The 20,798-nt window shown below is 34.6% G+C and overlaps 5 protein-coding genes across 9 annotated transcripts; 3 read left to right on the top strand and 2 right to left on the bottom strand.

Moving 5' to 3' along the window:
- The first annotated feature begins 1,950 nt into the window (after window positions 1–1,950).
- LOC112455531 (phosphatidylglycerophosphatase and protein-tyrosine phosphatase 1) lies at window positions 1,951–7,731 on the top strand. Of its 4 annotated transcripts, none has more exons than XR_003040865.1 (6): window positions 3,318–3,468; window positions 3,660–3,802; window positions 4,199–4,279; window positions 4,389–4,628; window positions 4,714–4,902; window positions 7,663–7,731. XR_003040865.1 is itself a non-coding variant. In XM_025017505.1 (5 exons), exons 1-5 carry the CDS (start codon window positions 2,019–2,021, stop codon window positions 4,840–4,842), a joined length of 609 nt encoding a protein of 202 aa, XP_024873273.1. In that variant the 5' UTR covers window positions 1,951–2,018; the 3' UTR covers window positions 4,843–4,862. The 4 variants fall into 4 exon arrangements, 1 of the variants encoding a protein (XP_024873273.1); XR_003040864.1 differs by lacking the exon at window positions 7,663–7,731 and adding an exon at window positions 5,158–5,245; XR_003040863.1 differs by lacking the exon at window positions 7,663–7,731 and adding an exon at window positions 5,116–5,206.
- Window positions 2,000–3,160, top strand: LOC112455530 (mitochondrial GTPase 1). The gene has a single exon (XM_025017503.1). The coding sequence runs from the start codon at window positions 2,019–2,021 to the stop codon at window positions 3,006–3,008; it is 990 nt and encodes a 329-aa protein (XP_024873271.1). The 5' UTR covers window positions 2,000–2,018; the 3' UTR covers window positions 3,009–3,160.
- On the bottom strand, window positions 4,904–9,564 carry LOC112455529 (alanine--tRNA ligase, mitochondrial). Its single transcript, XM_025017502.1, has 12 exons — window positions 9,238–9,564; window positions 8,986–9,159; window positions 8,565–8,905; window positions 7,889–8,170; window positions 7,654–7,798; window positions 7,367–7,539; window positions 6,941–7,269; window positions 6,590–6,851; window positions 6,085–6,477; window positions 5,651–6,007; window positions 5,388–5,571; window positions 4,904–5,233 (listed from the first exon to the last, which is right to left on the bottom strand). Exons 1-12 carry the CDS (start codon window positions 9,442–9,444, stop codon window positions 5,000–5,002), a joined length of 3,081 nt encoding a protein of 1,026 aa, XP_024873270.1. The 5' UTR covers window positions 9,445–9,564; the 3' UTR covers window positions 4,904–4,999.
- Window positions 9,565–10,021: 457 nt separating this feature from the next.
- On the bottom strand, window positions 10,022–11,791 carry LOC112455522 (alpha- and gamma-adaptin-binding protein p34-like). 2 transcript variants are annotated; one of them, XM_025017495.1, is made up of 7 exons: window positions 11,698–11,791; window positions 11,543–11,630; window positions 11,281–11,450; window positions 11,100–11,214; window positions 10,858–11,007; window positions 10,656–10,766; window positions 10,022–10,579 (listed from the first exon to the last, which is right to left on the bottom strand). In XM_025017495.1, exons 2-7 carry the CDS (start codon window positions 11,604–11,606, stop codon window positions 10,407–10,409), a joined length of 783 nt encoding a protein of 260 aa, XP_024873263.1. In that variant the 5' UTR covers window positions 11,607–11,630; window positions 11,698–11,791; the 3' UTR covers window positions 10,022–10,406. The 2 variants fall into 2 exon arrangements, with proteins under 2 accessions (XP_024873263.1, XP_024873262.1); XM_025017494.1 differs by having other exon boundaries at window positions 10,407–10,579; window positions 11,702–11,791.
- Window positions 11,792–14,940: 3,149 nt separating this feature from the next.
- On the top strand, window positions 14,941–20,486 carry LOC112455525 (neprilysin-like). The gene is made up of 19 exons (XM_025017498.1): window positions 14,941–15,052; window positions 15,371–15,555; window positions 15,673–15,834; window positions 15,911–15,994; window positions 16,109–16,320; window positions 16,571–16,736; window positions 16,916–17,589; window positions 17,666–17,758; window positions 17,833–17,974; window positions 18,046–18,175; window positions 18,539–18,629; window positions 18,715–18,891; window positions 18,966–19,075; window positions 19,168–19,223; window positions 19,309–19,360; window positions 19,501–19,568; window positions 19,733–19,869; window positions 19,976–20,143; window positions 20,264–20,486. Exons 1-19 carry the CDS (start codon window positions 15,033–15,035, stop codon window positions 20,444–20,446), a joined length of 2,910 nt encoding a protein of 969 aa, XP_024873266.1. The 5' UTR covers window positions 14,941–15,032; the 3' UTR covers window positions 20,447–20,486.
- The last annotated feature ends 312 nt before the right edge of the window (window positions 20,487–20,798 follow it).

Below are 20,798 nucleotides of genomic sequence, written 5' to 3'. Positions count from 1 at the left end.
TTTTAAAAGCCAAAATGGAAAACCGGCTCTGTACCGGCTTGCGGCTGATCTTACTGATTAAAACGAGCATAAATTTAATGAGATTCGTTAATTAATTTGGCTAAAATTTGGGAAAAACCTTTTCTAAGCAGCTTTTCAGGCTTGCTTAGAGCTGGCAAAGCTGCTTAGGAACGGCTTTTGGTAAAATCGTTATATTTTGGTAAAATCAACACTATACTCCTTTCCTAGGGATACTCTGCCGACATAAGGATATTGACTACAACTCTCGGAATATAAAAATTGATAATGGGATGTCATATTCTTTCTCTGAAAAAAATACGAAAGATATGGAGAATATAATAATCCTTGCTTTTTTGCATATGTTAAAATGCCGCATTATAATATCATCCATATACAAATTACAAACATTATAATATCATACATATACAAATATAGTAATTAATACGATATAATTAATATGTCTTTCTCGCGGCGTAAACAAAAATAATCCTCACGCACTAGGATAAAAGGCGAGTCTGTAAAGGTCATTCTACAATACGTCGCAAACGATAGCAACTGCTAGTTGAAAAGTATTTCCATGTTGCGCTTGTCAAAAGAGAGTTACTGAGTTGACAAACTTTTTTAACTTTTTTGTTGACAGTAACTGGCAATCGGCAATCAGAAATAACACTTTTCAACTAGCAGTTGCCATCGTTTGTATTGTAGAACCGGCCTAAGTTTACACGTCTACTATTAATCGGGTTTAATAACATTTGTATTATATAGTTATAAAATATATTCCAGCGTTTACCTACACATTTCCTTGCAACCGGCTTTATAAATCTACATCTTTTCGTCAACGGGTGTAGACTAAAGGCCCCCGCACGATGAAAAATATAAGTACGTAACAAGGAACAGATATTAGCGATTAGAAATACGAACAGGAATAAAGCTAGTGTAGCATTAATTTAAAAATAATTCTCTGTAAATTCTCCTTGCTCCTGGATTCGTGTAAACGAACATGTGCGTTTTAGGAAATTATAATATATAACTATACAGATGTTATATATTAAACCCGATTAATGGTAACGTGTAAACGTAATCTATGGTCCGTATTTTATGTTCAATACAAGCACATTTATTTGAATTTTACAGTCTGAGGTCTAGCTTACTGTTCGGATAATGTCCCCCGCACGACTTGTACAAAATGTATTTGCGCACTTGGCACGTGGTCCAAATTGGGCTTTTTCTCTTGAAGCTCCGTTTCTTCAGAATCCTTAAGGTACAATTGGAATGTTTTGATTGGTTAACTCGGATGACGCAATGCGTGACGCGCTCAGTGGAAACTCAGCCCAAGAGTGTGATTTTGGAACGCAGCCCAAACGAGGTGAAAATTAACAAATGAGGAAATTGACTAGAGTATCTACGATTTTATTTGTCGAAATCTAGTTAAATCTGATTACTTTTGTAATTTTCACCTCGTTTCAATTGACTTTGCGTCGCTAAAAGAAAAGCGCCCTATAGTTCACTGCTCGTGTGCGATTGGCCGCTTTCAGCAGACACAACTGTTGAGTTTTCTTATCAACACTCTGCGTTGATTGGTTGGTTTTAAAAGTAAGAGCCAATCACGTTTGACTGCTACTCAACGGCTTGGTCTGCTCTGCTGAACGCGCCTATTCATGACTCATGTTTACATTTAGCTGACCAATAAAAAAAATACCCCTGCAATAACCTGCATCCTGCATGCTAGCATTTGTCTCGCGTGCTCTATTATTTGTCACATGATTTATTATTTCTTTGCATTGATATCAATGTTCGATTTGTAATAATACCTGTCTTTTAAGATAAAAATTCCGAAGAGACTTTCTAGGTATTTGAATGATCGTTCCGTACACCGTTCCGTTCTTCACGAGTTCTCCTTGATCTTAACGATCATTAACCGGTCACTTGTATCGATGTTTTAGAATTTATGGGAAGGAACGATCGTTTATAAGGACGTGGTATCGAATCGAACGTACGTTGAAGCCACGGCAGGCACGATGACAAATACAGGAGGTAAAGTAGTCGCGAATCTACGACAAAAGTTCATATCGCCGAATGTGTTGCGATGGTTCCCCGGACACATGACGAAGGGTCTAAAGCAGATGCAACAGCGATTGAAAAATATCGATTGCATCATAGAGGTTCACGACGCGCGGGTACCGGTCTCCGGGCGTTACGCTGATTTTAGCAGGACTCTGACCGGCTTGAAACCACACATATTTGTACTGAGCAAAAGAGATTTGGCCGACACGAGACACAAGAGCAGTATAGTCTCTACGTTGAACAGGGAAGGGCTGTCCAACATAATCTTTGCAAATCTCAAAGATCAACGGTGCAAAGGCGTGAGGCGGATCCTGCCCTTGGCCAAGAAGTTGATGTTAAATTCGGAACGTTACAATAGAGTGGAGGAGGAGTCTTATTCCATGATGATCATCGGCGTGCCCAATGTTGGAAAGTCCTCTCTGATTAATCGTTTGAGAAACAATCACCTTAGCCTGGGCCAAGCTACTCCGGTTGGCGCGACGGCTGGTATCACGCGATCCGTATTGACCCGTGTAAAAATATCGGAAGACCCAGTAGTGTATCTGATCGATACTCCAGGTATTCTAGCGCCTACCATCAAAGACGTTCATGCTGGCTTCAAGCTGGCCTTGGTCGGATGTCTGCAGGATCATGTAGCGGGTTCGCAGCTGCTCGCGGATTACCTACTATTCTGGCTGAATAGGAACGGCCGATTTGAATATGTGGACATATTGGGTTTGAAAGAACCGAATGACGATGTGTTGCACGTGCTCACGTTCATTGCCGCAAAGTTGGGAAAAACCGTGAAGATAAAGAACTTCGACGGCCGATTAGCGGTCATGCCCGATTTAAAATCCGCGGCGGACCACTTTATTGCTTTATTTAGGAAAGGAGACTTGGGATCCTATTGCTTAGATATAGATTTACTCGAGATATCAGAAAACCGCGAAGTTAGCTTAGCCTAATGATAATTATATGTAAATATATTTGTATATATTTATTTATAGAAATGATTCTTAATCGAAAGAAAATATAGATCATAATTTTCTACGACATCTGATGACTTGAATAATCCTAAATATTTCGAAAAAACAACGATCTTACTTTTCCATTATATTTATTCCTTGTATAAAATCAAGTAACTTTTGATTATTATCAACATGTTGGATCTTACGTTAAATGCCTTGTAATATCTTTCAGAAAAAAAAATTTTTTCTTTAAATAAAATCTAAAAATTTATGGAAATGTAAGTTGTTAGCCGAGGAAGAGTATATTGCATCACTTTCCCCACCAGTCTTATGATCCTGCCACGTTCATCTTGCGGGAGTAGGTCATCCGAGCCACATATGTTAAATTCACTTTTGTCATGGAAGACATTTCTTCCGTCTTTCATTCGTTGTAATCTATATGCAAACCATACGTATCGTACGTAATCGGGAAATTAAACGGGATTAATTTCTTCAATCTATTTGAGACATCAGATTTACCGTTACGTTGACCGTTAATTGAGAATCACAAGGCTGAAATACATCCGTCTTTTTTTTTACGTTTCTTCTTTCAACTCTCAAAAGTATTTAAATCGTCACTCGAGCTAACTTTTCGGAATTGATTTTTAGCGAAAATGTTTGCGAGGGTAACGTTTTATCCAACCTTACTTTATAACGTCGTCATGGAAAAGATTACGACCCGGAACTGGTACGATAGGATAGACGAGACTGTTGTACTGGGCGCCTTACCGTTTCGACGAATGACCAAGCAGGTATGTTTTTTACGACAGAAATTAAGGATATGTATATTTCAAATCAGCAATGTTACTTTGATCACAATAATAGCTTGCATTTATGCCTTCACGGCTTTTTATTTGATCATCTCATTTTTAAATAAATGTCGGATAAGAACGCCATAAAAGACGTTATTATAATTTATATTTATATTATAATATATATTATATTACAATATATATATTTAGTGTATTTTGATCCATAACATGTGCCTCTTCTTCTGTGTAATAATACATTAAGAGTATGTCTCAGATTTTAAACTTATCAATCATTTGAACAAATAAATCTCATGCAACAGCTGCTAAATTATAAGCATTTAAATGACGTTATGACATATAATTTACATCTTACATCTTTGTTCTTTTCTTTTTCAGTTAATCGACGATGAAAATATCAAGGCTGTCGTGTCCATGAATGAGGATTACGAGTTGTCTTTGTTATCCAACACAGATAAGGTGCGCGACAATAAGACTTGAATCTTGAGAATAAACCATAGTATGATGAGAACTAGTGTAAAATAAACTTATACATGACTTAGAGCAACAATACTCTTTCTTCATTCAGGAATGGCGCAGGTACAATGTAGAATTTCTGCAATTGTCTACAACGGACATCTTTCAAGCACCTTCTCAAGAGAAACTGGAGGAAGGTGTAAACTTTATTAATAAATTCCGCAACGTATCAAATGAAAAATTTAGTCATACAGGTATCGTCGATGGTCGCGACCAATCTGGCACGGTTTACGTTCATTGTAAAGCAGGAAGAACCAGAAGCGCGACATTGGTCGCATGCTATCTAATAACAGTGAGATCACATGACATAATTTAAACGTAAAATTGAAGAAATTTTGACATCATTAGCAGTGAAATGTTCTTGTCGTTGTTTCTAGAAAAACAATTGGACGCCTGAAGAAGCGGTTGATTACATGCGAACGAAGAGGCCACATATATTGCTCCATACAGCTCAATGGTCCGCGCTAAAGCAATTTTACACGAGACATTTACGACCTACATCTTAGCTGAAATTTTTTGTGAATTATTTCGTTGATGTTTATACGAATGGGAAATAATATAAATAGGTAAATAAAGGCTGATTTATTTAGGTACTACGTTAAATTACAAATATGTCAATTCGAATAGAAAGAGGATGAAGAGATAAAATACGAAATAAGTCATTTACAGAGTCTTGTTATTAGCGAGCTCAACTTTCTTTACATGAGTGGACGCAAACTTGGTAGCCTCTGTAATTGCTTTTTCCATACGTATCTGAAAATCCTGTGATATTTTTGTAGATTTCATATTTGCGACTAACATGGGTTTGAATCCCTTGATAGGTCCGTGCTCTGCATTAAAGATTTGAAGTACAATATCCATCCAAGTTTGTGCGTTAAATGCACTAGAGGTCATTTCCTATATACGGTTAATAATAAACGTTTATGTTATTTACTACATTATATTTACTACATTTAAACATTAAATTATTTACTCTTTGTAACATAAATTATATATTGTTATATGATTTCTATTGAAATCTACATTTATAAAATATATGAATAAAATATACCTGTGGCATGGAACATCTTGCCTTTACAAATCCATTCGTACAAGAGAAAATTAATATTGGCATCCCAGAGAAGAGCGATACAACTTCATGCAATGATAAATATGTGGGATTCTTATTCAGGCAGTGCACGATAAAACAAGATGACAAATCCGTGGCGTTAGTGATTTCACGAGTTATAGAATCTCTATAAAACATCCATTATTAAGGATTATTCAGAGTTAAACAGATTACTCATATATATGATATGCACATATATTACGTACTTTTCTATTTCTTTCTCTCGCAGCCATATCGTCTTGCTCAAATTCTCCAGATCCGTCAAACATTTCTCTTTAATCAAGTAAGGTAATGGTACTTGTACGTGCTGATCATTAATCTCTTGTTTTATTCGATTTATTTCTGCATTAAGTATCTCATATGTGAGCTTGCCACTTTGTAAAACGTTTTTTAGTTCGGCGATTCTCTGACACATTCTCTCACCGGCTTGTCTCATATGTAAAGCTCCTGGACCAACAACAGCCTTAACAGTGCGTTTTGTTACTCCCTTTGAGGTATATGTTGAAAAACAAAAGTGTTGTAGTACACCTGTATTATGAACATGTGTACCGCAGCACGGTTCCCTAAATGTGCACAATTGATATTAGCGTCAAATCTAGCTCAAAGAATTTGTTGATGTTTAAAATTCGGACTCACTAACTTCGCTTTCAAGTCGTCAGTATTGATTTCTATGATTCTAATGTCTGTGTAAGGATATATCTCTCCTGGAACCAATGTAACATTTTGTTTTAACAGTTCGAGCGAATTCACAGTTTGCACAGTCGTTGCAGTATGAGATTGTATGACATTGTTAATACAATCTTCTATTGTCCTCATTTGTCCTGATGTAAGTTGTTCGCCAAACGAGTTGAACTGAAATTTTAAACTATCCGTATCGACTGTACATCCACGTTGATAAATTACTTGCATAACTTGCTTTAAAGCTGCATTTAATAAATGTGCTGCTGTATGATGTTTCATTGCTCCAACACGAATATTCGGTTCTATGTTGACTAAGCAATCATCTTCTATTTGTAAATATAACTCTGATGCGCTGAAAAACAGATTTGTGTATTGTATAATTTTTTGTAATCAAGTTAGAATATATAAATTGAAATAAGTTTTATAATGATCTAAAAATATATCTAAATATAAGAGACACTTACGGTAAATCTGTTTTGGCGAAATGTCCAGAATGAATCACATAGCCGTTTACTTTCCTGACATTATATACATTAAAAAGTCGATTTTTAATACGAATGTTTCCTTTATCTGAAACTTGGCCACCTTCTAATGAATAACATACAGTTTTGTCCAATATAATTCCAATCTCGTCTGTGCTATTTACTAGCTCATTGATGGGTATTTTATCGTCAGCATTATTTCCTCTTGTAATATTGGAATAATTTTTACTCGCAACTAATTCTCCTACGATATGTGAAATAGATATTTAATTTTAGAGTTTACATTGTACAGTTTAATTGGAAAAATATATATGTGGTTTGCTTTGACATTACCATTGAGAATAATGCCAATGAGTTTACTGTTAAGCGCTGGAAATTCATAGGTATTCCCGTCATATATATAATTGTACTTGAATGAATCATCCGTCTTAGGTACGTGATTTTTCTCAAGTATTCCCAAAGACTCTTTAGTAATTACAGTACTATGTTTGTCTAATCCAATTCTTGATTGATATCTACGATTATTAAGCTGCTCCTCAAAATCATTTTCATCAAAGTATAAAGATTCAATCTGCGCTAGTTGCGCTATAGTTTCCAAATTAAGACCGTATGTATCGTACAGCTTAAATGCAACACTTCCAGGCAACACGTTAGTTTTACGTCTGTAAATAATAATATGGATCATTATATATGCATTATATTAATATATTATGCTATGTAAAAGAAATTAAAAGAGTACAATTAAAAGAAATATCTTACAATTCTTTCAACATGGATTGTAGATCTTTATAGCCATCAACTAGACCAGGAGCCATCCAATCGGTAATTGCTGTTAATTCAGGACGAGTTTCAATCATCTTACTCCACATTTTACCAGAAGTATTCCGTAATCTCTTGAACAAATCTTCTTCAAAATCTATTATCCTTTGTATCTGATAAATTGCATCCAGTAACATTGAGATTATTTAAAATGTGTCAACAAGAGAGCTTAACAGCTTTCATCATTTCAATATGTATCCTAATAATTTTAATTCTAATTATTTTACCTGTTTCAGATTAGTATGCAATTCTGGATAAGCTACACCCAGGTTATCAGCTACATTGCAGGCAAGTTCTGAAATAATGCCAGATTTTCTGAAGACTTTCTCCCCTACGTCTATCGCATTCCGCAATACTCTCCGCAACTTTGGACTGAAATTATATACAAATACTATAATATATTTGACGATAACATATACATATTCGTCTAATATATACATATTAGATATAATAAAATCATACTGTTGTTCAGGTAACATATTATCAGCCAATGCAACAGTAATCATTCTTGCGTGATCAGCTAGAATTCTGTAACCGTAGTCAATTTTGCCTGTATCATCATCACCAAACGTTCCTTTATATTCTGGCGCATTCGAGCGCTTTCGTATTTCATTGAACAACGGCTGGAAGAGGTCTGTATCATAATTTGATGTTTTCCCTTGCAGTAAGGTAACTAATCGTTCAAGTCCCATGCCTGTATCAACATGATGGTTTGGTAAAGGTACTATACATCCATTCGCAAGCCTAACATAAAATATTATGATATTGAATAGACTATGCAATTTCACATTAACTGATAAAATTAGCAAACTATAATATTAAGTAGAAAAAAATTTCAAACAATATCTAGATTCTCAGTACACAAGATAAAAAAAATATACATATATATATATATGTATATTTATATGTATATATATATATATATAATCGAAAGCATGCTGCATAGTATGATTGAAAAGATTTAAAATACTTAGGCCCAGTTTTACAAGTGTCGGTTAACTTTTAATCTTAGATTAACTCACTCTTTGTCTCCTTCTAACGTCCCCCTTAGAAAGAGACAAAGAGTGAGTTGATCTAAGATTAAAAGTTAACCGACAGTTGTGAACCTGGGCCTTAAAGCCAAGAATTAATAGTTCACCTTTCATATTGGATAAAAACTATATTCCATAACTCCATAAGATCGGCAAATCCCTTATTCACTCGTTCGGCTTGATTAGTTGATCGTTTCATATAGTCAACGTGTATCTCTGTACAAGGTCCACAAGGGCCTGACACCCCCATTTCCCAGAAGTTGTCTCGCATACCGAAAGGTAAAACTTTACACTCTGGTAGACCAAGTCGCAACCAAATATCCTTACACTCCAGATCTGGACTCATGCCTAGTTCCTCGTTACCACCAAAATATGTTACATACAAACATTCTTTGGGTATGCCATATATGTTCGTTAACAAATTCCAGGCATATGAGCAAGCATCTTCCTGAAGGTGATAAGATTACATAAATAAGTACTGCAAGTGGAGGCAAACAAGTGAATATAACATTGTTTTTTGTATTGCACCTTGAAATAATTTCCGAAGGACCAGTTGCCAAGCATTTCGAAGAAGGTATGGTGATAGCTATCGTTGCCAACGACACTTAGATCGTTGTGCTTGCCACCGACTCTGATACACTTCTGTGAATTCGCGACCTTCGTCACAGGAGGTTCGTAATAATTTAAGAAAATCCCTTTAAACTGAAAAGTAAACATAGACGTGTACATATACATCAGCGGGCTTATTACCAGAAGCAAATTTTTCAAGATCGAGCATACTTGATTCATGCCAGCATTAATAAACGCCAGGGACTGATCGGTGATCGGAGAGACTGGGCTGGAACGAATAAAGCTGTGCTTTAAATCCTTCGTGAAGTAATCGAGAAATTCGTTTCTGATCAGGTTAGCCGGTTTGTTGTTCGTCAACTGGCTGTACGGGCGAATCAACCTAAACGAGATCATCCTTCTTGTTGTGGGATTCATCATCGCCTATAAATAATGAACAATCCAAAAGTCAGCTTTCGAAAAGCGATGTGGAGGTCCACGTGCGTGCATCAGGAATCATCGCTGATCATCGCGTCGCACAGTCGACTCAAGTCGAGCATGGTTAGGATGGCTCTCGCGTAGAGCATACAGTTATACAGTAAGACCCTGCGCACAATAGAGCACATATTAGGAACAATTAGGAATAAGAATAAATATTAAATATTAGGATATATAAATATTTTTGTAATAAATTTTAAATATTAGGATATGTAAACGTAGGACTATTCCTATATTTATACCTTATATTTTATTCTTTTCCAATGTGCGTCACGTTTAATTATTATTTTTATAATTCCGATTCTTAATATTTTATATTTATTTTTATTCTTAATACGTGCTCTATTGTGCACAGGGCCTAACCATTATTGAGTGCTTTCCAGTAACACACTTTTGTACAAATAACACAGGCAACTGTATTACAGTCACAGACTATATTGATGTATACATTCATCAAATATATTGTATCATATGTTGTTTCGAGTCGTTATCAAAAACTCAATGTAAAAAATTTCTCTCATTTATTCTTAAATAAAATTATTTTATTAGGAAATACACAATATTATATGTACATAACGTCCTAAATAACATTGATATACGTATAGATTATGAGATTACGTTCGTATGATTTTTGTTTAAGATACACGTCTTTTTTTTATAGTACATAGAATAATTAATCTACCTTCATATTATACATGAAACATTATACACTTTAGTTACACGGAATTCTTTTCTAAACAATCTTCTTTCTATTATACATTCTTGATGCATACATCGTTGCCAGTATGCGTCAGTCTTTACGTAAATTGCGTCGCATTATTCCGAGCCTCCTATCTCAAATCAATTCAGAATCGAGAAATTAAAGTAAATTTATCGATCTACGCAGTACATATCGGGTCTTAGATTTAATCCTCGATCTCCAGAAGATCGCCACCCATAGCTTTCCAAAAAGCGGTGACTACTTGCTCCGCCACTAAGCGCCTTTCATTCGTCGGCAAGGACGCCGCGTGCTCCTTCATGGCCATTAATTGGCCGTACAGCTCTCCGAAGTCCGCATTTTCGTCGCCCATTATGCCGTCTGTAAATTTAAGATCCGATGAAATAAGCCACGGGCGCTTCATAGACTCACTTTCGTCCATACTATTCGTACTGACCGAGCATGTCTTGCATGCGTAGCGTTTCCGAAGGGTCGCGCGTTAACCGAATATTCTCAAATTGTTCCTCAATCTTGTTCACTTCCAGCGCTTGCCCCATACACGACTTGTCTACAACGAAACGCAATTTAATCCACATTTACGTGGAAAGAGTTGTATACTTGGGTTTCCGTTTTAATAGCAGCAATTTCCGATCGGCTACCTTTAAGCACGATATTGGGCCACATGTGAGCATGCAGAGCTTCGATGATCCTCTCGATGCCATATTTATTGCCCTCCGCATCGCATTCCGAATCTCCCGTTTGCTCCAACTCGACCAGCTCAAACTTGTTGCGCACGCACCAATTTAACACTAAAAACATACAAGAGACATCAACTTGGTGCACAATATGGGAATAAACGTACTCGTACATTAAACGTCAACGTTCTCCATCGCCCCAGTACCTTTATCTCGCAGAAACGAGTCGGATATCGCGCCGCAGGAAAACAACAGCACCTCTGCTGCTGTCAAAGAAGTGGCCAAGGACGCCAATTGCTCCAGCTCCTCGTCCACCTTATCCTATGGAATATCAATTGGCGTCAACACACGTCGATTTAATTGCTAAACTCCCATTATGTCTCTTACTGCCTGCGCGTCGTGGTACACGATTAACGCGTCGACCTCTTCCGCTGACAGTTTGTGGGATAAGTTTTCTACGGCGCGTACCAAGACCTGTGATGTGTAATACTTGTTGTCAATGTTCCACATGTAGTCCACAATCTTGTCTTCCTCGGACAGACGTTCCGCCCCGATGCCTGCGTTAGAAACACACGTGAAATACAATTACACGGAACAGCATAAATAATTATTTATGAAGAGAATTATGACAGTATACCCTTGTACTCACTTTCTGCGATTTCCTTAGCCTTCCCCTCCTTCGTGCTAACAATCAGTACTCGAGGTAGATTCATTATAGAAGAAGATCGGAGTACGTGCTGAAGAATAATCGATAATATAATATCCGATCGAACTGCGATTGATAGGTGTAAATAATGATCTCACCTACAGCTAGTTAGAGGTTAGGTTAAATCCCGTAGATACGGTGAATTGTGAATTACGATGCGCCAAGTAAGCAGCAGTTGCCAGTTGCGCATTTCAGATATATAATGTTAAAATTTAAAATTAATTAGAATAATAATTGTGCTTATAATAAAAATTAATTTTATTAATTATAAATTTTTATCTTTAATTAATTGTTTTGATATTGTAAATAATTTTAGTTGTATTATTATATTAAAACTTTTCTTTTGATTCGTTTTTTAAGATAGAAAACTTGGAAAGTGTTTGGTTGGAATTATTTTTGTTCAGAGACGTAACCAAAACCAAAAAATGCTACGAAAAACTAAAAGTTGCAGAAAGGAGATGTATAGATGAAATAAATGAGAATAAGCCTACATTTTTTAAATATGTATAATACGTATATGTATACATTCCATTTTCCTTTACATGTAGAAGAATTAAACGAAGTGGAACAGAGTATACTCCAAGAACCATTGTCCAAAAGTCATTTTAATTCACCGTTTCTCGCATTTTTTTTTCTTTGATATAAAAGTTTCCATTGTCAGCTCTATATAATTATTAATTATTAATTAGATAAAATTTACGTATTTTTTAGGTAAAAGAACTTTCTAAAATAGGAGGAACTATAAAATACTCCATACGAGTCCATACGATTTCATAAAACGTTTGTCGTTTGTCACATTCTCCTTTCAAATAAATTTGCTGAACAATATTACAACCTGGTATGAAAAAAGCAAGTATTTGGAAAACTAGCTTTAGCAAATATTTCCAGCGTACTTTAGAAAATATAACACTACTATATTAAGCTCTATGCTTTCTTTTTATACTTTATATGTTTACAATTACTGCGATAATATAATGATAGCTCTTTAAGAATATTTGGTGAAAAAAAGAGAAATATATATAGAGAAATAATTTTTAGGACACATGTACGATTAAGAATGGTGATTTCCTGGGATGGTTCTTATCAATGGCCAGCGCGTATGACAAAAAGGAGGATTCTTTTGTGGAACAGCCCATACAGCACAGATTGTTGCAGAAAGCTTCCAGGTTTGAAACCTTTCTGGAAGCTTTCTGCAAGGTTTGAAACCTTTCTGGAAGCTTTCTGCAACAATCTGTGCTGTATGGGAGTTTAATAATTATGCCATTGAATAAAAATATAAATAAAAAGATAAAGGTATATCGCTCGCTGTATATTTAAATTATCTTTATTTTACTGAAAATTTATTTGGTCATTTATATTTATTGATCGTTGATCAAATCCATCTTTATTTTACTAAAGTTTTATTGGTCATTTTTTACTGACTGAAATTACAGGACTGCGACAACATCGCGGATGCAATGAGATTATAGACGATATTTAAAGTTTATTAAGGCAATAAGGAGAAAGAAAGTAAAACATCGGACATCACGTTGCCGGGCATGGAAGATTTTACTAACAATTAACTGTTCTTTATTTTATTCTTTGCCAATGTGAGTGTTACAGGCATTTAGAAAACTATAAATCAAAATTATAGAAGATAATAATTAATGATATTTTTGCACTTCAATTATATTAAAATAAAAACGTTACAGTTACAGTTATGATGAGAAATGATTGCCAATCAATTAATGGAACTCGCCAAGAGAGATGAGCATAGCATCGGGCGACTGAGAATAATTCTATAATTATTATAGGCTCCGTGTCAAATTCAGATAACTTTGCTAAAGCAATTGCCCGATTGAGTAGTCTGATGAATCTCGAAACGAAATGCAATATTTGGAAGTGATCTAAAATCTTGCAAAGAATCTTTTTCATGCAATGTCTCAGTAATTATGATAAATAAAATAATGCACATGTCTATAATAATATTATATCCGACCAATTTGCTTGTGATTATATTCGATTCATTGAGAATAAAAATTACTTAACAGCAGATATTAAGGGTGCGAAGCAAAATCCGATAAATATTTAGAATAAGTTTTTAATAATATCCATTGTGTTAAATTTAATCGTCTAAAATGTGATTAGAAACGGAATACATATTTTGGATATCATATTGGTTTTCGAAAATTAACTTTACCCTTTCTGCTTTTCACGTACATTATTATATTTCGGTCATTTATCATTTTAATAAGTTTATTATGTTTATTTCATTTAGTTTGTTAAATATTTAATTAAGCACGTGCGTCAGAGCGTCAATTGGATACAAAAATCACTCGTAATAACATGAACCGGAATTGGAATTAAATTATATATTTATAATTTAAACTACCATGATCGTTTATTACGTATTTCTTTTTTAATCTAAGTTTCTTTTAATAAATCATTATAGAAGAGTTTTTTGGAAATGTAAATGAAAATTTATATTTACAAAATAATAGGTATTTTATTTGATATTTAGAGAAAAAAAATTTTAACTTTTACTCCGTTTACGATACATCTTTTGAAAGCGTGATTAATAAACGTGAAAGAAATTCTAGAGCATTATAATAATTTTAATGCGCAACACATAATTCTGCAATCAATTTATCTTCACAGTTTTGCAATTTATTTAAATTGCATTATGTGAATAGATATGATAATCATGAAATGACGGACGTCCTGAAAACGATAATTTGTTGTAAGTACGTCGATTAATTAAATAGATACACGAGATCCCGTTGACCATGATAAAAATTATGCTTTTAATTAAATTTATCTAATATAGGTAAGCGATAAATATATATAAATTTCTGGAATTACAATGTTACTGGGCGAGGTGATAAATATCCTTTTTTTAGAAAAGCGTATTAAAATAAGGTAAATATCATTGTGACAAACTTTCTTATATAATACGTAAAATTGCCTGTAATACCTATAAATAAAGTAAACAACTCTTAAACATTTATTTCATATTCAATTCAATTGCTATTTTTATTTATCATTAATCCTTATTTAGCATTTCCAAATTTTCGAAAATGGATATTAATATCAAAAAGATCTACTATTCGTCGTGCATTACCTTCTAAGTTGTTAAACTTGGGCGAGAAAAAAAAAGAATTTGTGAAAATTAATATTCCTTGAGTTTGAGATTACAGCATTATCCGTTATCGCATATCTGTTATCGTATATAGGCACCGTTTCATATTATACATAGATCAGGAGGACAAAAGATGATGAGCCTCCGGCCTTCGACTCTATCAATTCGATATGATTGCGTTGCAGGATCCTTCCGCAGTATAAATAAAAGAGCTATGCAACAAATAATCATATTCTACGGCGAAGAACGTAAGAATACATTTACCACATAATAGCGCAACTAAAATTTATATCAGCCTCAGATTGTTGTGCAACAATGAGGAGGTTAATCCTTCTGTAAGTAACAATTATAATAATTATTTTTTAAATACAATGTCAATCATAAGCGAATCGGCGATCACTAATTTTGATTTTTAGAAAACTAATAATCTATCTTAATTGAATAGTCAGGAAAGCCTAATTTATATTTATATAGATGTGTTTTTCTCGTTTCGAATTCTAGATTCACTCCCTGAAACAAGTACTGGTATTAATTAAGAATTATTCTTTATACATTAGATTTATTTTTTTTTTTTTTTTTTTTTCATATATCGTTATTTATCATTTCTTACATAATACCATTATACTTATTTGATTTTAAATTGCATTTTGTAGCGCCTTCATTGGCGTGCTTCTAGTGAAAAACGGCACACCGTCGAAAAACCAGAAATATCCTTCACATCTGGAATGGTTGTTTGGTTTAAACAATAAACAAGATGAAAGTAAGAAAGAAAGTAAGGAAGAAAATAAGGAAGTAAATAACTCGACTGTATGCGAATCTCAGGAGTGCAAAAAAATAGGTATTTATAAAACAGCAACGGATATAGTTGTAATTATAATTTAATTTACAGTTAGTCTGATAATTTAAATCTTTATAATTATCCATTGTCTTTATTCTTGCTTTTATTTTTTTCCAGCTCGGATAATAACGGAAAGCATGGACAAAACTGTGGATCCGTGCGATGATTTTTATGAATACGCATGTGGAAACTGGCCGAAGCATAATCCCCTTCCGGAGGGGATGGAAACCTGGAGTATGTTCGAAAATGCGCAAATGAATGTCATAAAACAAATAATGGGTAAACGCCAAATCAGCTCAAACTGTAATTCGAAACTTGTGTGTAATGATATTAAAGATTGAATGATATTTTGCAGAAATTTTTGACGAGGGTCCCAAGAAGAGCGATCCTCTGGCGGTGAAGCTCGCGAAGAAGTGGTACGCGGTATGCACGGATACAGGTAAGCGCGAATGACTCTCAAATGAATTGAAAGCGTTCAAAAATTTGAATGTTTATTATTTTTATACATAATCGTGTTCCACGATATAATCGCTGATTCACGAAATGGTTCTAGATACAATGGAGAAGTATGGGCTCGAGCCGCTTGTCTTTACCATGTCGCGAATAGGCGGCTGGCCGTTGATAATGGAACCGGACGAGTGGAACGAGCAGGAATACAGTTGGCAAAAAGTAGATGATCAATACGTGCGCTTAACGGGAAGAAATGCTTTTCACGACGTGCGCGTGATCGATTATGGTTGGAACGATACTCGGAAAATAGTACATGTACTTATCAGAAGTTTTTGAATAAGATTATCATTATGTATGTATGGTATTAACATTACGCAATCAAATCCGAATCCAAAAGCGATGTAATTAGCGTCTTTATAACGTTATTATACAGCATTCACATATATTACACGTATCATCGAGCACTCATTTTGCGTTGCTCTTTGCATTACACGTGGATGTAAATTTATATTCAGAACATTTGTCTTAATTTTTCATTGATCTTTTTTAATGTTCTTGTTGCTAGATCAATATCCCGCATATGCCTCCGGGTTCATATAGAGTCTGGGGTGAAATCGACGATAGCGAAGAAGATGAAAGCGATGAGGATCCTAGTGACGAGGAGAAGCAAAGCGACGAGCAGAAAGATAGTCAAGAACCTGGAAGCGAAAACAAAGACGATAACGAAACCGGTACTAATATTAACTGTAGGAAATTTAGGGCCGTAGGGCCAATATTGATAGGAGATCGGGAAAATCAACGTAGTAGTAGATCAGTCATGGGGTAGCAGCCTAAGTGCTAGGCGTATGAACGAAGGATCCCGAGTTTCGAGTACCGGTCGGCTCCGTTAATTTTTTTCCGTCTCTTTCAGATCCCAGTGACGAGGAGAAGCAAAGCGACGAGCAGAAAGGTAGTCAAGAACCTGGAAGCGAAGACAAAGATGATAACAAAACCGGCACTAATAGTAACGATGACAATGAAAGTGATAATGACGACGACGATGAAGACGATAATAACAATGATGACGATGAAAATGACGATAAAGATGACGACGAAGAAGACGATGAAGATGATGATAACGATACAAACGAACAGAATGACGATGATAACGAGAAGAAAAAAGTCGGCATGAAAAAGACTGGCAAGTCCGTAAAAAAAATAAAAAATAAAAAATTGGGACATAGTAAACGGATGAAGAGTAGTACTCACTCCAAGAAGTACAAAAACCATAAGATAAAGAAAGAGAGGGTAAAGAGACGAGCAATATCGACACATGTTCACGAGAAATTACACGTGCGGAAGAACAAAAGAAATCGCGTGAAGCATCAAGAACGTATGGAGAGACTAAAGAAAACTTTAGAGGCGACAACACCGCAGATCAGCACAGAAGTAACGATTGGTGAAGTTGATGAGCTGAAGAAATACGCTAATTACATCTCGAAAGTAGCTCGCGCCATAGCGAAAGTAAAAGGTGTCGAAGTCTCGGAGGAACATATGAATAAAGATATTCAAGATATGATCGAATTTAACATGAAACTAGCTAAGGTGAGTGTTATACATTACTTCGTAGGCAACAGAAAAAAGAAGACTGTATAATAGCCCGAATAATAATATATTTCAGATTACTACAGATCTCAGCAAGGATAAGAAGATGACGCTCAAAGATTTTCAAGCATGGTATGATGAAAAGAAACCTGCAACTCCCAACAGCGCAGTAAGTCGTTTTTTAATTGATTAATTTAATCTGTTATTGTCTCTGACTAATTAAGCATGATTGACGCCACATAGATTAACTGGGTGTACAAAATTGGAGAATTATTTGATGAGGCCCACGTGTCTATAGATAGCGATTTAGATTTAAAAATTAATTCACCAAATTACTTCGATGGTCTTGTCGCTTTGCTGGATGAGACGTCGAGTCGAACAATCGGTAAATTTTGATAGAAGTGCGATAATAAGGAAATGTCGTCGATAGACACGCTCACGCGAGATATGTTTCAGTGAATTATATACATTGGAATTTCTTGAGCAGAATAATAAAAACTACCACAAGTGAAATGAGAAAATTATACAATGCATGGGAAGGAAAAGAGGAGAATGATGATGAAGAGATAAATGGATTTCCAGCAAGGTATATGATGCCAAGCTCTTTTATCGAAAATAGTTTCTCACATAATTATCAGCGTAACCATTCGCTCTTCACCTCGCTAGAAATATAATTATTTTTTATTACATTCTATTTTTACCCTAACAAACACCAAAACTAACGTTTACATACTCTTCATCTGTTTACTATGTCCTAATTTTTTATTTTTTGCGAACTCGCCAGTCTTTTTCATGTTTTTTTCTTCTCGTTATTGTCGTGATTCTGTTTGCGTTAGTTGGTGTTTGCTGGGTACATTCTTATTCTTAATATTAGTCTTGACGTGTGAATTAAAATTGAGTTGGTTCTAAATTATACCGATGTCAAACTGATCATGAATTGTTACCACAGATCGGCCCAATGTGCACGGGAAATGGAGATGAGCGACATTCTAGCGTACGAATATGTGAGAAAGCATTTCTCTGATGAAATCATGGCAACCGTAAGCGTACTTTGTGTTGAATTATAATTATTATAACAGTCTTCTGACCATCTTTGTTCGATTGGATCACTTATTCCTATTGCAGGCATCGGACATGATAGACGATATACAAAAGGAAGTAGAGTATCAGATTAAAGAATCAGATTGGGTTGATGAGGATACTAGGGATTTTGTTTTAGCGAAATTAGTGAATATGAACAACTTTATCGGATATCCAGATTGGTATAGGAATAACACTATCGTTAAACGATATTTTCAAGGAGTAAGTTTCTTAAAATTCATTAATTGCCACTCCCCATAGTGATTGTCTTATTTAATTATAATGTTCCGTTAAAGCTCGTTGTCGGAAATTCGCATTACGAGAATACTCTCAGCTATGACAGATACAGTAAGTGGAAAAGTCTACGAAGCTTATTGAAGACAGGTGAAGAGGAAGAGGAAGAGGAGTAAGATATTGCATTTGTATTTGTTCCGAAATAATTACAGCTTTATTTTTTCATTTGCAAAATAAATTCATATAATAAATTCCGTGTTACAGAATGATAAGCCCTGTAATGGTAAATGCATTTTTCTCCCCGGATGACAATTCTATAGGTTCGCCTTTTTTAGAAGAATTAAATCTAAACGAATTTACAACTATTCACGTTGTCATTGATATTAATCTCTTTTTCGATTATAGCCCTCTCGGCAGCGGATTTCCAGAGCCCATTATTCGCTTATGACCGACCACAGTAAGTGAATAATTTTGATTAAAAATATCAACGTGACTATTAGCGTAGCAATAAGCTTACATTATTACAAACAAGCTTACATTATTTCTAAAAAATTTATAATTTTTTATAAAATTTTTTCCAACTACGCTTTATTCCAGAGTTATTAATTATGGTATTATTGGATCAATCATGGGTCACGAAGTTAATCATGGATTCGATGATTCTGGTAACGTTATGAAATAATATGTATTTCTCGTTTACTTTATTAAATTATAGTATTTCATTGTTGATAATATAGTGACATCTATCATTTTACTCCAAAGTATATCTGAAAAATTCTTTGAAAATATTTCAAAAATATGATAAAAAGAACCAAAAAATAATTTTTAGGACACTTGTATGACAAGAACGGAGATTTTGTGGAATGGTTATCCGCAATGGCCGAAGCATATGGCAAAAGAGCAGAATGTTTTGTCGAACAATTTAATAATTATCCCGTTGACAAAGAATCGAATTTTAAAATAAAGGTACGTTATCTATTCTGATTTTTTTATTTTAATTTAAATTACCGTTATTTTTCTTGTCGTGCGTCTTGAAAATGTTTAATCGTACTTATATTGTCAAAAATTGCAGAATTATGGCAACAAGACGGCGGGAGAGAATATCGCGGATACAATGGGATTAGAGGCAGCGTTTAGAGCGTATCAAAGGAGAGAAAGAGAATGCGGAAAACCGGATACTGTGTTGCCGGGCCATGAAGACCTCACGACCGAACAACTTTTCTTCCTATCCTTTGCTAATGTAAGTATCACAGACCATGAATGCAGAGCTGCAATAATTGAAAATTGTGAGAATAATAATAATGATTAAAGTAAACGTTTGTGTTTTAATATATGTTTGAAATTACGATAATGCTTGCAGTTGTGGTGTGAAGCTGCGGCAACGAGCAGCGCCACTATAGGTGACGCTCAATCTGACGTGCATAGCACCGGACGGTTGAGAGTGATAGGAAGCCTTTCAAATTCACAAGACTTCGCCGAAGCTTACAATTGCCCGGTTGGCAGTGCAATGAATCCCGAAAAGAAATGCCATATTTGGAAATGATTAACTACAAATATTACAAATTAAGCTTGCCAATACTTGAGAAAAATGTAAAAATGATTGTAATTTTCTATCCATATATCGATGAATATATGTATGTAAAATAAGACATATATATATATATATATATATATATATATATATATATACACACACACATATATACATATAAAATAAAGCATGTCATGAAGAAATCGTTTAATTTTTTTCCTTCATAAGTTTAAAATTTTTATCGTAATCTCGTCTTGAGTAAAAAAAGCTTATATTTATGTATTCAGGTGTATCAGTGAAGGAATGACGCACGTATAATATATATATATATATATATATATATATATATATATATATATATATA

The sequence above is a fragment of the Temnothorax curvispinosus genome, unplaced genomic scaffold, assembly GCF_003070985.1.
Source record: "Temnothorax curvispinosus isolate PA1 unplaced genomic scaffold, ASM307098v1 QBEX01006162.1, whole genome shotgun sequence".
NCBI lineage: Eukaryota > Metazoa > Arthropoda > Insecta > Hymenoptera > Formicidae > Temnothorax > Temnothorax curvispinosus.
Note: the sequence above shows the minus strand (reverse complement) of the source record. Positions and strands in the feature narration are given on the sequence as shown.

What these genes read in the sequence shown, in the direction of transcription:
- LOC112455522 (XM_025017495.1), bottom strand. Translation starts at nt 11,606, where the DNA reads ATGAATCTACCTCGAGTACTGATTGTTAGCACGAAGGAGGGGAAGGCT. An exon ending in GCCCAATATCGTGCTTAAAG is followed by an intron (nt 10,767 to 10,857) that starts GTAGCCGATCGG and finishes GTTTCGTTGTAG; the next exon opens with ACAAGTCGTGTATGGGGCAA. An exon ending in ACGCATGCAAGACATGCTCG is followed by an intron (nt 10,580 to 10,655) that starts GTCAGTACGAAT and finishes TTAAATTTACAG; the next exon opens with ACGGCATAATGGGCGACGAA.
- LOC112455531 (XM_025017505.1), top strand. An exon ending in TTCGACGAATGACCAAGCAG is followed by an intron (nt 3,803 to 4,198) that starts GTATGTTTTTTA and finishes TTTCTTTTTCAG; the next exon opens with TTAATCGACGATGAAAATAT. An exon ending in TCGCATGCTATCTAATAACA is followed by an intron (nt 4,629 to 4,713) that starts GTGAGATCACAT and finishes CGTTGTTTCTAG; the next exon opens with AAAAACAATTGGACGCCTGA.
- LOC112455529 (XM_025017502.1), bottom strand. Translation starts at nt 9,444, where the DNA reads ATGATGAATCCCACAACAAGAAGGATGATCTCGTTTAGGTTGATTCGC. An exon ending in CCTTCGGAAATTATTTCAAG is followed by an intron (nt 8,906 to 8,985) that starts GTGCAATACAAA and finishes TATCACCTTCAG; the next exon opens with GAAGATGCTTGCTCATATGC. An exon ending in GTTTTTATCCAATATGAAAG is followed by an intron (nt 8,171 to 8,564) that starts GTGAACTATTAA and finishes ATTTTATGTTAG; the next exon opens with GCTTGCGAATGGATGTATAG.
- LOC112455530 (XM_025017503.1), top strand. Translation starts at nt 2,019, where the DNA reads ATGACAAATACAGGAGGTAAAGTAGTCGCGAATCTACGACAAAAGTTC.
- LOC112455525 (XM_025017498.1), top strand. Translation starts at nt 15,033, where the DNA reads ATGAGGAGGTTAATCCTTCT. An exon ending in ATACTCGGAAAATAGTACAT is followed by an intron (nt 16,321 to 16,570) that starts GTACTTATCAGA and finishes TCTTGTTGCTAG; the next exon opens with ATCAATATCCCGCATATGCC. An exon ending in AATCGAATTTTAAAATAAAG is followed by an intron (nt 19,870 to 19,975) that starts GTACGTTATCTA and finishes CAAAAATTGCAG; the next exon opens with AATTATGGCAACAAGACGGC.